The sequence below is a fragment of the Gigantopelta aegis genome, chromosome 2 (assembly GCF_016097555.1).
Source record: "Gigantopelta aegis isolate Gae_Host chromosome 2, Gae_host_genome, whole genome shotgun sequence".
Classification (NCBI taxonomy): Eukaryota; Metazoa; Mollusca; class Gastropoda; order Neomphalida; family Peltospiridae; genus Gigantopelta; species Gigantopelta aegis.
The window spans coordinates 24,280,265-24,297,198 of NC_054700.1; the positions used below are offsets into that span (position 1 = coordinate 24,280,265).

Sequence of the window (16,934 nt, forward strand, 5' to 3'; positions counted from 1 at the left end):
CGGTTTACAGACGGTCTGGTCTTGAGAAGTTTCACTCTATATTAAAAGTTTGACAATAGCCTTTACTGGAAAACGTTATTAGGTGACAAATAATTGATATAAAAAAAGTAAATGTATTATAAGTTTGACAAGGGCCCTTTGTTAAACATGTGTAGAGATTTGTTGTTTGCCATTATTGACTGAAATATGAAAGTGAAAACTGCACATACTGTCAGTTTAAATCAGCTGAATATTGATCTGTAAGATTAGAAACACTTGACATGGCAATAAATAACACATCACATTACATCTGTCTACTTGAAAACAACTTCTGCAATGATAAACTGCAAATTATTCACCATGCTGAACAGCTGTCAATGCCACTGATTATTACAGTGCAATCTTAACATAATTTCATTTATTCATGACTATTATATCAATATTATTATGTACCAGTAAATCTTAACTTTATATAAACTTGCAGTCTTTAAAAAATATAAAAATCTTAAATCTCAATGTTTATGAAAAATATGAAGATGTTTTCTTTTGTACTGAACACACGTATCGAAAAAAGGTTAGCTCATCTCGCGACTGATTGCAAAAACAAAAATGTTAAAAAAATTACTCAATGTTTTAAAACATCAATTTACCAGTCTGACTATTTACCCCAAGACACCCCAATATACCCCAAAACACCACCAAGACACCACCAAGATACCCCAAGACTCCATAAATATTTTTAAAAATGAATTAAAATGTAATATTTTATAAAATATTCAGTGGAAAATGAAGTAAAAGAATTAATTTTAAGCCTTAATGACAGCTGATTGCTAAGGGAGATAATCAACTATTTACCCCAAGACACCATAAAATACCCCCCAAGACACCATAAAATACCCCCCAAGACACCATAAAATACCCCCCAAGACACACACGATACTCCAAAAACATACACGATACCCCATATACCCCCCCCCCAAGGCTTTAAATGTATATAATTTTTATTTTTAAGAGGCACATGTTTTCTTGCTGTTGTTGGTTTATACACACACACAAACACAGATTGCGGTGTCTTGGGGTAAATAGTCGATTATCTCCCTTAGCAATCGGCTGTCATTAAGGCTTAAAATTAATTCTTTAAGTCATTTTCCACTAAATATTTTATAAAATAGTACATTTTAATTCATTTTTAAAAATATTTATGGTGTTTTGGGGTATCTTGGTGGGGTCTTGTGGTGTCTTGGTGGTGTTTTGGGGTATCTTTGGGTATCTTCGGGTATTTTGGGGTATCTTGGGGTGTCTTGGGGTAAATAGTCGGACCCATTTATATCTGACATAAGTAAATAAAAATAATATTACTTGTTTCTATAACATCTATAGTACTTTACTTACATGTACATCTGTAATAAAAACAGTACTTACTTGTTTCTGTAATATTTACAGTACTGACATAAGTAATAAAAACAATATGACAGCACTGATATCAATACCGCATTCCCTCCATGAAAATATTAGACACAATCCACCACACAGCAATCTGAAAGAAAAAAAAGGCCACACATAAATAAACGCTGATGAAAAAAAAAGCAGGTGAGTCACAAGGGACAAGAACATGTTATGGTTAGACACAAGGACTGGGATGTGGTAGTGGACAGCAAAATGAGTTGAAAGATAGAGGTTGCTAGATCGGGAAGAATTAAATACAATGGAATACAAAGGAGAGAAAGAAAAGAGGACAGTGTAATAAAACACAAAACAACTGCAAACCCTGCCAACAAAAGACAAGAAGTGGGTGAACCTGATCAAATGATAAGCTGTCTCATTTACACATGCCGAGTCAATCAGCAGGTACAATCAGCAGGTACAATGAGCAATAGTCGGATGTTTCCTGCTTCACAGCCAGCCCAGTTCATGATCCAGTGTAAAGCTTATTATCAGAAATATATAATTAATAACACTTCAGTTTGTATGTGTGTATATGGTCACATATTGAACTAGATATGTAGTTGAAAAAAGTTTGTTTTGTTTAACGACACCACTAGAGTACATTAATTTATTAATCATTGGCTACTAAATGTCAAACATTTGGTAATTTTTACATATACATGTAGAGAGGAACACCGTTACATTTTTTCATTAGTAGCAAGGGATCTTTTATATGCACCATCCCATAGACAGGATACAACATACCACGGTCACTGATATACCAGTCATGGTGCATTGGCTGGAAAAAGAAATAGCTCAATGGGCCCACCAATGGGGATCGATCCTAAACTAACTGTGCATCAGGTGGACACTTTACCACTAGGCTATGTCCTACCCCTAATAAGTAGTTGAAAGTCACTGTCTTAGTATGCAGTGTATTCTTGTGATGCACAGCATACTGATATATTATAAATCAAAGGACAAATAATACATATAAGTAGTTGAAAGTCACTGTCTTAGTATGCAGTGTATGCTTGTGATGCACAGCATACTGATATATTATAAATCAAAGGACAAATAATACATATAAGTAGTTGAAAGTCACTGTCTTAGTATGCAGTGTATTCTTGTGATGCATAGCATACTGATATATTATAAATCAAAGGACAAATAATACATATAAGTAGTTGAAAGTCACTGTCTTAGTATGCAGTGTATTCTTGTGATGCACAGCATACTGATATATTATAAATCAAAGGACAAATAATACATATTATGATACACCCTACCTATACTGATACACTTGGTAATTTGATGATGCTGTAAATAATATATTATGATATGTATTGTAATATGCAGAACCTACATTGTGATACATATTGTGACATTAAAATTCTTACAATACCCATTCTTTGTTAGGGCCGTATCTCGTGCAGAAAGAAACAAAAGTACCGGTGAGGTACATGATATGCCCATCAGGAGTTTCATGGATATGTTACGGGTATGATTCAATTCTAATTATGTGAAATTTTTGCAATGGGATGAACAGTTTATTTTGGACCAACCATCATCCCAAGTTGTTCCTACATGTGATTTGATGGTCCTGTATGCAAGATATGGTCTAGACAAGGATTTACTGTTATGAGCAGTAGACCATGAAAAGTAGGTCACTGTGACCTAGTAACTTTACACGACACATCGCCATCCCAACTTATTCCTACATGTGAGGTTTGATGGTACTGTATGCATTTGTATACAAGATATTGTCCGGACAAGAAAAAGTTAACAGATGGATGGACAACACCATACCATAATATGACCCATCATAGATGGACATATAAAAAGGGAGGGGCATGCAGTTGCACCTCCTTAAAAATATGAACATGTCCACCTTTTGTTTAAGTGTGCCCTGATTCTCACTGTACTACCACTCCACTTATTTCAAGCCTGTACAAGAATCAAAGTTAAAAGTTAAATTTTCTTTTGTTTAACAAAATCACCAGAGCAAACTGTTTTTGACAAAATTTCTTAGAGAGGAAATCTGCTACATTTTTCCGTTAGTAGCAAGGAATCTTTTATACGCATTATCTCACAGACAGGATATCACATACCATACACTTTGATGTACAAGTCATGGTGCACCAGCTGGAACGAGAACTAGCAGGGATCTGATGGGGATTGATCTCAGACCAACCATGCTTGGAGGAGGCACATGCTAAAGTGTTGTGCGAGGAGGGTACAAACACATGGGGGAGGGTTATATTAGTAGGGGTAAAAAGTAAATGATTTGAGCTTCAAGTAGGGCAGAAACACACACACCCATGTCTAAGGGCCTGTATGGCCATGTTGATGTGAAATATAGATGAACCTGCTGTAAAGGGCAGGCTAATCAAAATACACTGGTAAAGAGCAAATTTCAAATTCTGTAGGGACATTATGAAATGCCAGTCTTTTTGGAATAAATCTTGCCTTCATACCAGCATACCAGATTAGTTTCATTGTTTTAGGAGATGCTCAAAATAGTCACCTATATGTACTTACAAACAACTTCATATAACACAAAGAATTTGACTATAACTAAAATAATATGCTAATATTTGCTGCATCATCAATAATGTTCTCTGTGTCCACTGTTATCTCACTAAGCTAATACACTGGGGGGGGGGGGGGGGGGGGCATATTCTCTCAAATGAACTCTTCACTTTCTATGGATGACTTGAGTGATATCATTAAACTGTATACTTCAATCAACGAGATATTAATCATATTTCCCAGAAAACATGTAATATCCTTGATAATTCTATCTTCAGAGAAAACCTGCTACATTTTTCTATTAGCCAGGCATTTTTAAAAGCTCTTTTCCACAATTTATATGCTCACCCCAAAATCCAGTGTTTAGCAAATGAACAGAATTAATTTATTTCTGTTTACTGGAAGACATCTTGCTAATACAGTATCTTGGTCAGCTTTGTGTTTCTGAAGGGAAAACTGCCATATACATATTAATGCATGTTAGTTCACGTTTTAAAACTGTAGGTGCCCTTTTTCAAACACATACCCAGTCCCTACTGTCAATGTCCTTTTACAAAAATGCTCCCCTTTCCTGAATACTGTAGAGGCCCTTCTAAAAATGTTGCACCCCTAGAAACATCCTGCATCTGCCCCTGCTGTTTCTTTGTGCACTAAGCAGATGGTGAACTCCAGTGAGACTCACCAGCTGGCTGGATATGAAAGAGAACACACAGTGATAGAGCACCTAACAACCTACTTTATTTATTGTACATGTATGTTACACAGTGAAAGAGCACCTAACCACCAACATTACTTATTGACTACTAAGACGGCTGGGGAATACCTTTAAGTATCATACAACCTACAAAAGCTGAAGTTTGTTTTGTTTTAACGACAACACTGAGCACATTCAATTATTAACCATCAGCTATTCGTTGTCAAACATTTGGTAAGTTGGACGTATAGTCTTAAAGCTGAAACCCACTACATTTTTTTATTAGCAGCAAAGGATCTTTTATATGCACCATCCCACAGACAAGATAGTACATACCACAGCCTTTGATATACCAGTTGTGGTGCACTGGTTTGAATGACAAATAGCCCAATTTCCCAATGGTGATTGATCCTAGACTAACCGTGCATTAGCTGATTGCATTACCACTGGGCTACGTCCCCCATAACCTACACCCATAACCTACACGTGCCTACATGTAGCTTTATTAAACAGTTACAATGCTTTACCACTGGGCTACGTCCCCCATAACCTACACGTGCCTACATGTAGCTTTATTAAACAGTTACAATGCTTTACCACTGGGCTACGTCCCCCATAACCTACACGTGCCTACATGTAGCTTTATTAAACAGTTACAATGCTTTACCACTGGGCTACGTCCCCCATAACCTACACGTGCCTACATGTAGCTTTATTAAACAGTTACAATGCTTTACCACTGGGCTACGTCCCCCATAACCTACACGTGCCTACATGTAGCTTTATTAAACAGTTACAATACTTTACCACTGGGCTACGTCCCCCATAACCTACACGTGCCTACATGTAGCTTTATTAAACAGTTACAATACTTTTTAAAAATTTGTTTAAATATAAATTATTATTATGTGCTCCTTTTGATATGTAGTATTCCATACAGATGTCTCACTACTATTGTTTTTTCACAGCTGAGCATAAACATTAGCCACTTACACTATAGTCAGAAAAACAAGGACTTGCTACCTTTGAAAAAGAGAGAGCTCCTGTGATTTCATTCTACTAAAATAGATAACAAGTTCATCACCAAGGAAAGGAATATTTGTTTAATGACACCCCAGCACATTTTAAATTGTGGCTGTTTGGTGTCTTAACAAAGAAAGAAATGTTTTATTTAACGAAGCACTCAACACATTTTATTTACGGTTATATGGCATCAGACATATGGTTAAGGACCACACAGATTTTGTGAGGAAACCCGCTGTTGGCACTACATGGGCTATTCTTTCCGATTAGCAGCAAGGGATCTTTTATTTGCACTTCCCACAGGCAGGATAGCACAAACCATGACCTTTGATGAACCAGTTATGGATCACTGGTTGGTGCAAGTGGTTTACACCTACCCATTGAGCCTTGCAGAGCACTCACTCAGGGTTTGGAGTTGGTATCTGGATTAAAAATCCAATGCCTCGACTGGGATCCGAACCCATTACCTACCAGCCTGTTGACTGATGGCCTAACCACGACGCCACCGAGGCCGCTTTGGTGTCTAACAAACGATTATTTTGACATTTGGTCAAGATAAAGAAAAACAGAACAAAATGCTGCCACTACATATATTGTATATGATAAAAACATAAACAGATCTTTTATATGCAATTTTCTATATACATGACCTTTGATGTACCAGTCAAAGGGCACTGTATGAGATAAGACCCCCACCCACAACCTTCCCCCCAAAAAAGAAAAGAAAAAACAACAACAACCCACCCAAAAAACAACAAACCCACACACACACACATACACAAAAAACCTGAATCCATAGAAGGTAACTGATGCTGTAATCCATCACACCTCAGGCAAGTGCTCTATAACTACTTGACACTCATCATCATCTACAGTTTGAAACATTATCGCTCTTTACTTCGTGGAGTCCAAGAAGACGTGCAACTCATTAAATCTGGCTATGCATATAAACAACGTAATATATCAATATGATATAACATGGCATTCAGTTTTAGATCAAAGAATCGACTCTGTTTATACACCATCATTATGGGAGTTGGTCACCTTTTAAATACTAGTACATAAGTCAAATCAGACTTATTAAGTATAAATCAACAAAATATAATTGAAAAGCCTGCCAGTCATTAAATGAAACTAAGATAGTTAACCACATGCCACCGACTAGCTGCTAAAGGTGTAACCCCCACAAGCACTGATGTTATGACGGCAGAACACATGACTAATGAAGTTAACATCACGTAATTCAATAATAATACAAATACAAATTTTAACACACAAATTACTCCAGCTGTGATAGCATAGCAGTGCTGCAATGAGAAAAACACAGTAACACACATACATATACATTCACACATACATAACACAGGTATGATCAATTAGAGTAGATGGACGGAGTTAAAATAGTCACTCTTTCCCATTATAACCAGTGTATATCAAAGGAAACGAATGAAGTATTTCTTTAATGACAATTTAGCACATTTTAAATTTTGGTTATCAGGTATTTGGTGTCTAACATATGGTTATTTTGACATATGGCTCTTAAAGAGAAAGAGAAGAAATCTGTAACCACCATACAGGACTACTTCTATTGATAAAGCAGCAAGACATCTTTTAAATGCACTTTCCCACTGACAGAACAGTCCATACTATTGGTTTGATGTACCAGTCACGACACACTGGTTTTAACATGGAAAAAAACAAGTCTACTTCGGGTGATCTTATATGTAAGTGTATGAGAGGAAGAGTTGTGGGGGTGGGGTAGTGGTGGTCAACTCCCACTGGCCCCCCACCCCACCCCCCGTGCTGGAACAAATCTATGCATTGGGGCAAAAATTATAGAGACATTCAGGCAAAATGAGAGTGAAAAGTGTTCACCATGTATTACTATCATTCCCATCATCTACTCACAGTATTAGCTGTAATCAGTTTAAAATGTGCAGTGATTTCTTTGGAACACTGTTTGGTAGTAATGCAAATATGAATAAATGTTGTTATATTCAGATTTGTACAGTTCATTTAATTTGAGCAAAAAAATCAGCCTTGCCCGACTCCCATCATCCTCTCCACCCCCCCCCCCCCCAAAAAAGAAAGATTTTAAAATGTGAGCTGCTACATCTATGATCCTACAAGCATCACACCTCAGGTGAGCACTCTACCATTGAGCTATATCTCATTATAGATAAACATCCACTGGCCACAGTTGAAAATGTTCTAATTGTTATTAAATAGTCTTTTCATTTTCTTTCTATTGTAGGGTGTATACTACCAAATCAAATCCCACAGACGACAGTAGTAACACATGTGACTAAAACTCCTACCTGCAGCGTATCAATCAACATATATACCACAGATATAAATACTATCACCCCTCACCCTTAAAATGAATAAGAAAAAATTGGGGGTCAAGCCGCTCATTTCAGAGATAACAGGTAGCATCTATGACTACCCTAGTTTCACACAAAATTTTAGTACTATTTTTTACAGGTACCCCATATATGTTTCAAGCAAAAGACTACTTGACACAGTGGTACTAGATGAAATAAAATTTCATACTTTTTGTTCCCAGATGAATTTTTTATATATATATAACCAACACTCACATTTATTACCAAACACAGGACTTGTGGTGTTAACTGCTCTATCAAAAGATGGGTACACCTCGAACTTTGACCCAGCCGAAAGTTATTTGGTTTAGTACTACCTATAAGTTGCACAATATAAAAATATTCCACTTTTAAACAATCATGGCTCAAAATTCATTTTGTGGAGCAAATGTTAGAAACTGAGAAACATTTCTAGTAAGTAATGCAGAACATTTGACTATTTGGATAAAAGATTATAATTTATATCATCACTGCTGATTGAAATGTGGAATTCTGGATAAATGTAAAATACTATAGAAAATAATGTAGAAAGAAAATCGTGCTTGTGAAAGTGATTATGAGAAAGCATAGACAGTGAAAGCCCTCTAAACTGGACACCCTCTGGACCAAGTAATCGCTCATTCTCAATAAATGCTTGCATTCGTGTCGCCGGCTTTTTTACAGAAAAATACAGCGTCCATTGCTTGTCTGATGATTTGGTACAATGTGTAACCACCAGGGAAGCTTAGGTAGAAGAAATAGTCCACTATGTAATGTACGTTACTGTCGCCAGTCTGATCTACATTCAGTTTATGTAGCGCTGGTAAAGGTATACAGATATAGGGTATTCACCAAGATTAATTTTATAATGTTTGATTATAGAGCACTATATTTTTATACAGGGAATATTTTCGAAGATTGTTTTTGTGTTACCATAGATGATAACGTACATGTCGTCAGTTTAAAACTAAACCAGTACACAAGATACAGAATCTTGCACACACGTATATGTAAAGCACATGCACTGTCCATATTGGATGTAAGTTGAACATTACTGACATATGTATTGGTACGACAGTGAATATATTCATGTTAAAACCATGTTGTCATATTACAGGCATCAATGTATCAGAATAATGGTGGTTATGGATAAGAATGTAATGTACAAGACAACTTAACATGATCTAATCAAAAGTACAGCAGATTTTTCTTCACATGCAATTCAATTGTCCAGGAGGCGTATTTAGACTGTTCATACTTACTGTACAAATTTCGAAAACAAATGACTACATGTTCAATAGAGTGTGTGATTGTAATGTACGTTATTGAAATGTATGTTACTGTAATGTACGTTATTGAAATGTACGTTACTGTAATGTACGTTATTGAAATGTATGTTACTGTAATGTACGTTATTGAAATGTACGTTACTGTAATGTACTTATTGAAATGTATGTTACTGTAATGTACGTTATTGAAATGTACGTTACCGTAATGTATGTTATTGAAATGTATGTTACTGTAATGTACGTTATTGAAATGTACGTTACTGTAATGTACGTTATTGAAATGTACGTTACTGTAATGTACGTTATTGAAATGTACGTTACTGTAATGTACGTTATTGAAATGTACGTTACTGTAATGTACGTTATTGAAATGTATGTTACTGTAATGTACGTTATTGAAATGTACGTTACTGTAATGTACTTATTGAAATGTACGTTACTGTAATGTACGTTATTGAAATGTACGTTACCGTAATGTATGTTATTGAAATGTACATTACTGTAATGTACGAAACTAAAATTTTATTGAGCCAACACACCTAACTGCAGATGAGAACACATTCAGAGTTATTGGCCCTGAGGCAGCCATTATGAACACACTGTTTTAACGTCAGAAACGTGGTTTTAGTGAAGTATCAAGCATTGTCGGTAAGTCTACATGCAATATATTTTTCAAATCGTGTTGATAGTAATGTACCTATAACTATGGCGGTATCATAGTGGATTTTCCCAGCACAGAGAACACATATATTGTGGAGGATAGGTATATGGGCAGGTTTCATGTTCAGTGACATGTTGATAGCTAAGTAAAATAATGTAATGTACGTTACGATTGGTAACGTACATTTCAGTTAATTGAACCATTTGCATTTGGGGATGAATTGGAGTATACACGTATTTCACAATAACAAATGAGTTGCATTGATTATTATTACCTTCGAAGCAGCCATTAAATAAGGAGAAAGCAGACACTTTTACTTCAGTTGCTGTAATTAAAACATATAACAGACGTATGTGTAATAACAATCTGTCAATTCAACTGAGCGTCACATTGCATCCAATTGTTGCTTACTATAAGAACGATCATGAACTACTTCATCAAAGTTTTGTAGTCGTGTCAGACGAGATGTCCCATTCAGGAGCCACTGTTCACGCTATACTCCAAGCAGTCATTCCTGAACTAAAAGCCATAGACCCTCTCCTGTGCGTGCTTCACTACTGGACAGACGGACCAACTAGTCAATATCGGAACAAACAGATATTCTATTCAGTAGCTAACCATAAAGATATGTATGGGGTTGATGCTCGTTGGAATTACTTTGAGGTGGGACATGGAAAGGGACCTTGCGATGGATTGGGTGGGACAACGAAAAGAATGGCAGATGAGGCAGTACGAAGAGGGAGAACAGTTATTCAGGATGCCAAAATATTCATGGATTGGGCTCTTGGTTCAAGCATGAAAGGAGTTCGATTTCTGTACGTCACGTCAGAGGAGTGTCAAACCCAAGCAGTACTACTTTCCAAACGAAATGTCAAAGTTCTAAAGTCCATGCTGTTGCAGGTCTTGCTAACTCCACAGTTGCTGTGCAAGATGTGAGCTGTTACTGCAATACTTGTCTAGAAATGGGTCTGTGTAATACGTGGAAAATGGAGAGCTTAGATGGCAGCCTTGCTGAAAAAGGTCCTCCTGCTCAACTGGACGAAGATCCAGAAGCAGATGTTTCTGCTGTTGGTCCTGCCGAGATCAATACAGAACCGGTACAGTTGAATGCACAGCTGGACCTCTCTGTTGGAGATTACGTAAGCGCTGTGTACCAGAGAGAAATTTACATTGGGAAAATATTAGATGTTGATACCCAGGATGACAAAATTCAAATCACATTTCTTGAAAAAAAAAAAAATGCTTTTCCAGTGGCCAATACGTCGCGATGAAATTTGGGTCGCCAGAAAAGACATTCTGTGCAAGATAGATGAGCCTCTCCCCACTGGCAAGTCGCGCAGAATGTTGAAATTTAATGGGAATGACAGAGAGTTGGTGCTTACGTCATTTGAAGACTGGCTTGCGTCTCAGTAATGTCCGTTACCGATCAATAAAGTTAATGGCCGACTTCAAGAAGTAACTATGTTTGCTACTACAGTGAAACCCCTCAATACCGGACATCCATGGGACCAAGTAAAATGTCCGGTTTTCAGAGGTGTCCGGTTTTCAGGGGTCTGCCAGAAATCGGGATGTTTTTAGTGCGAGCTTGACAGAACCACTGCCATACCAGTTCATTGAGCTTATCAAATTTACATGCAAAGTTCAACACGGCAACGTTTAGCTGGACGTTCCGTCATGTTGAAAATCGACATGAAAATGAAACACTACTAACATCTATTCGACTACGCAAAGCCAACATATACTTTTGCTTACTCTTTATTTCGCTAAACAAACGTTTAAAAAAAACCCAACACATTCACACAATAGGAAGGCAGCAAATTAAATTCCCTCTTATTTGTGTCAATCTTTGAAGCAAATCATGAGACATGTTTGTGAAGGATCACATTTAAGACCTTAAAACACACTCGTAACTTAATAAAGACATCTAACCCAAACCCGAACTCCGCTAATGTTAACCATAATTACAACACAATCAATGTGTTTACAGTAGTTAACTCCATATCAAAGCTTGCGATCAGTCCTTTTAATTGTTTATTGTCAAGTTGCTAATCTTGCCTGCTGAGCGCTACCTGTACTTCAGCGATCTCGAGAATGCGCATATTGCACTAGCCATCGGTTTTCACAGACAGGTGGGCGCCATATTGATTGGTATCGGTTTGATCGTCCGGTTTTCAGGGGTAGGATTTACACTAAGTTGACACATTGGGACCGAATTGTTTGTCCGGTGTTCAGTTTAGAGGGGTTTCCGGTTTAGAGGGGTAAAATATAGTGTTAAAAGATGTGTAAATCACGGGACCGTGGAAAACGTCCGGTTTTGAGGGGATTCCGGTTTAGAGGGGGTCCGGTGTTGAGGGGTTCCACTGTAGTACTTTTCCTAGATGAAAGTAGTTGTTTATGAAGCATTTTCGGGGCGTTTAAATGCTGATTACTTGGATTTATTTCTTGTTGTGTTCATAGTAGTGTTTCCAGAGAAATGTATGTTACAGATATCGTCTCTGAATTGAAAAGACTTCAACTTACAGGACGATTACTGATATTTCTAAAACAGTGAAAAGCATAATATTTTTACACTTTGAGTTTATTTACATGTCTTCTTGAATATTTTATTTCATGACTTAAACCACTGTAATGTACGTTACATTTAACATCAACAATATTTTACCTATTACACTATAATATAATGAGACAATTTGACTTTTAATGCTGTCCATCTAGTCTACATATGTGTCAGCTATGGATTTGAGATAATTTTGATGTCATACTTTAACAGTTAACTGACTGCAACAATTGAAAAGCAATATTAATTAATAAAGGCCTTAGCATTCAGTTTTAAAATAACACTTAACTATAACATTCGTAAACAGCCTTTGTTATTTGCGTTGCGTCGTAATCCATGTTACCAAAACCTACAGAAAAGACTCACAATTGCAAACATGGATGCGATACGTGATAACATAAATAAATTGAAGATTGTACGCAGTCATACGTCATTGGGCATGTGTAATAACGTACATTACTTTAACAGATTTTGAGATATTTGTTCACATTTGTTTTTGAAAATTTTATAATAAAGGAATTGCATTTATATGCTGATATTATTTTGTCTGGTTAATATATTACATTGTCTGTAAAAATTAACATGGACAGCATACATAAAGTTAAGTTTAATTTTGAGAAATTTTATATGCTAAATGCAACTATTTATTGAGAATGAGCGTATATGTCCAGTTATAGACTGAGGTATCTCGTTTAGTGAAGTTAAGTTCATACTGATTACTGTTCCTAAGATTTAATGTCCTGTTTGGAGGGAATTCTGGTTTACATAGGGTTTGGTCTTGAGAGGATTCGCTGTACATGTATAGTGCATTTTGAACAGCAATTGTTTCCTGCCCCATCAAGTTCAAGCCTTGACAATAAAAAAGAGGATGAAATATATCTGTAATCAGCAGCTATTCAGGCATTATGATTTGTTTTTTTATACAAAGATATTTTCTGTAGAAGTCATATGCCTTTGGGTATAAGTGAAGATACACCATGACAGTTATGTTTATCCATATAAAGTAAACATGCAGGGCCAGTTTCTTCAGGCAAACAATAAATAGCAGCCTACCTTGGTTTATAAAATAATGTTTCGTCAACTTTATAACAGCCAGAATGCATATGTGGGATAATTGTTATTTTTCTCATCTGCAATGTATATGTTAAAGGTATATATTAGTGATTTCCCTAGAAATTTGGCAAGGCATGGTAGACCAAACACTTTTGGGCATTTTCACCATTTTCGCGGAACTTTTTTTTCATTAAAAATACACAAAAATTAATTGCAATAAACATTAATGTAATTTATGTGCTTGCTTTAATAAATGAATGGCAAAAGACATAAAAGGCATATTTTATTAATTAATAATACCTTTTTTGGTGTTTTATAAAGGCAATTTTAGAATTAATTAGTGAAAAAGGTTTGTTTAATCTCAGGGCAGCATGGCACTGATTAAGGCAAGATGGTGCTAGACTATTGAGGCATGGTGCTGCACCATGCTAAAACAAGCTAGGGAAAACACTATATATGTATATAAATTATAGTCTTATCTCAACATTTTACACATAAGGCCAACCATGAAAAAAAAAACCCTCATAAATTACTACCAGTACGCACTTTATTTATTCAACCCTAATTTAAACATACACAGATGCAATTTGTGTTAGGACATAATTAAAAAAGTGGTGAAGAACTAACTTTTTGTAAAGGATGTGCATATTACTTTTATTTTTTGGTTTATAAAATAATATTCAAAATATATGCTGCCATGTCAAATTAATATTCAACACCTTATTCATAAATAAAAATGCATGAACAACCCACTGTGTGCAAGATTTCGACATATATCATGTCAAATGTTACTGAAATGTTTAGAAATTACCGGTGATCAAAACTTGCTAAACTAATATGACACTACTATGACATGTCTGCTGGCCTTTAGTTTAGTTTAGAATATATACTCCACAACTACTGACTGAACAATGTGCAGGATTATCAACTATATAAATAGGTAAATAATATACCCCCACCATCCCCACAATGTCAATCTGTGCATACTCTATCCCAAAACTCTGTACATGATTTCTACCTCTACATTTATGATTAAAATTCAATAAATCAACCTTGACCTCCCATCTGTTACAAACTGATCATGTGGTGAATGTCAAAACACAATCTACTGAATTGTGTCACATAATCGACATTTTGAAAAAACATCTCCTCGCACGTGCACAATCCAGCTTTAATCTGTTACACGGGGCAGGTCTCTGGAAACTCTCCTCGCACGTGCACAATCCAGCTTTAATCTGTTACACGGGGCAGGTCTCTGGAAACTCTCCTCGCGCGTGCACAATCCAGCTTTAATCTGTTACACGGGGCAGGTCTCTGGAAACTCTCCTCGCACGTGCACAATCCAGCTTTAATCTGTTACACGGGGCAGGTCTCTTGAAACAGCTAGAGTGATAGTTTCACTGGCACATCTATTTTGCATAACCCATTTTTTATATTCACATTCCAGTTAGGACATCATATATACTGAAAGCCCTCAAAACCAGAATTTCCTCAAAACTAGATGTTTTTTCAGTCCCTTTTTAAATATCAATACAGAACAAAACCTCTTTAAACTGGATACTCCTTAAAACTAGACTTTTTTGGTCCCTTAAACGTCCAGTTTTGAGGGATTTTATTGTACATGGTTTCAAAAAGGCTACACAAAAGGACATGGGTTACCTGTCATTTTCTTCTCTTTTTTTTGTTTTGCTTAACACAAATATTTTATACAAATGTTTAATTCTCAGTGGGCTGAAGGGTGACATTTAGCTCAGTGGCAGTGTTCATCTGAGGTGCAATGGTGGCGATCCTTATCAGTGGGCTCATCTTGAGTTGCCCTGTGACTGGCATATCGAAGAAGTGGCAGTGTTCATCTGAGGTGCAATGGTGGCGATCCTTATCAGTGGGCTCATCTTGAGTTGCCCTGTGACTGGCATATCGAAGAAGTGGAAGTGTTCATCTGAGGTGCAATGGTGGCGATCCTTATCAGTGGGCTCATCTCGAGTTGCCCTGTGACTGGCATATCGAAGAAGTGGCAGTGTTCATCTGAGGTGCAATGGTGGCGATCCTTATCAGTGGTCTCATCTTGAGTTGCCCTGTGACTGGCATATCGAAGAAGTGGCAGTGTTCATCTGAGGTGCAATGGTGGCGATCCTTATCAGTGGGCTCATCTTGAGTTGCCCTGTGACTGGCATATCGAAGAAGTGGCAGTGTTCATCTGAGGTGCAATGGTGGCGATCCTTATCAGTGGGCTCATCTTGAGTTGCCCTGTGACTGGCATATCGAAGAAGTGGAAGTGTTCATCTGAGGTGCAATGGTGGCGATCCTTATCAGTGGGCTCATCTCGAGTTGCCCTGTGACTGACATATCGAAGACTAGTGTTGGAAATTGGTTGGAATTTCAATATCGACCGTCGTTTATAATCGGCTGGTACCAACTGATCAACGTTTGATTATAAAATTGGTTAGAATTATATGAAAGTAAAAAGGCTTTGAATTATAAGGACAATGCACCTTTTGTCAAGTTCATCAAGATCTAGTCCCTACAAATTGCTACGTTTACCTTTAATAACAATTTAATTTAAAAAATAAATAAATAAACACCAAGTCCAACACATTTAAATCAATTCCTCATGAATCTAAACTGGAAGAACAATTACAGCTAATATTTTCCCCACACAATCGATTATGGAGTTTCATAAATGACCATCACATTGGTAGAGCCAAACCGATCAATGATTGGTTATAATCTATCACTGGAACACCACTATCAAAGGCTGTGATATATATATATATTTAAGAATTGACCGCAATTATATTTTGGTTCATGGAAGTATGAACTAAAAAAACGATTTGCACACTGTATGATCCCGCGTAGTGGGTCATACAAAAGTGTGCACATTGTGGTGATTTTTTGTAAATGACGTCATTTCCTCTAGCTGCTGTGCATTTTTACGGATCATTTAGTTAGGCCTATATTGGAAGGAATTGTTCTATTCGTGTTTAGTTTATATTTTATGTAAGTGAATGAAGGGAACGTGTCTAACATTTATGCTATCGGTGGAACCGTTTAATTTTCGCCAACAGCTGTTGAACATCGCTTACAAGTAAGTTACAGACGTGAAGTTTCGAACATGATTTCTTTGGCCAACGACAGTCTCATGTCATGATTAGCGAAGGGTTTTTTTTTTTTTTTTTTTTTAATCAATGCGTATAGATTCATATGTCTACTCTGCTATAGCATTTTCCATTAATTTATTGTATACATTTTTTGTAGCTTTCACGTGTTTTCTTCAAAATATCTAAATATGATTGCCAGAATAATCCAGCTTGTTGCACTAAAGTAGTGTGAGTTGGGGGGGGGGGGGGGGGAGAGGGAT

At 36.6% G+C, this 16,934-nt stretch overlaps 1 protein-coding gene across 3 annotated transcripts in view; it reads right to left on the reverse strand.

Moving 5' to 3' along the window:
- The window catches only part of LOC121382991 (tumor necrosis factor alpha-induced protein 8-like), a 45,656-nt gene that overhangs the window by 3,106 nt on the left and 25,616 nt on the right, over positions 1–16,934 (reverse strand). For all 3 annotated transcript variants that reach the window (XM_041512722.1, XM_041512730.1, XM_041512715.1), the window contains exon 2: positions 1,402–1,516. In XM_041512722.1, the coding sequence (XP_041368656.1) occupies position 1,402 (1 nt within the window). In that variant the 5' untranslated portion in view covers positions 1,403–1,516. The remainder of the gene's footprint in view (positions 1–1,401; positions 1,517–16,934) is intronic.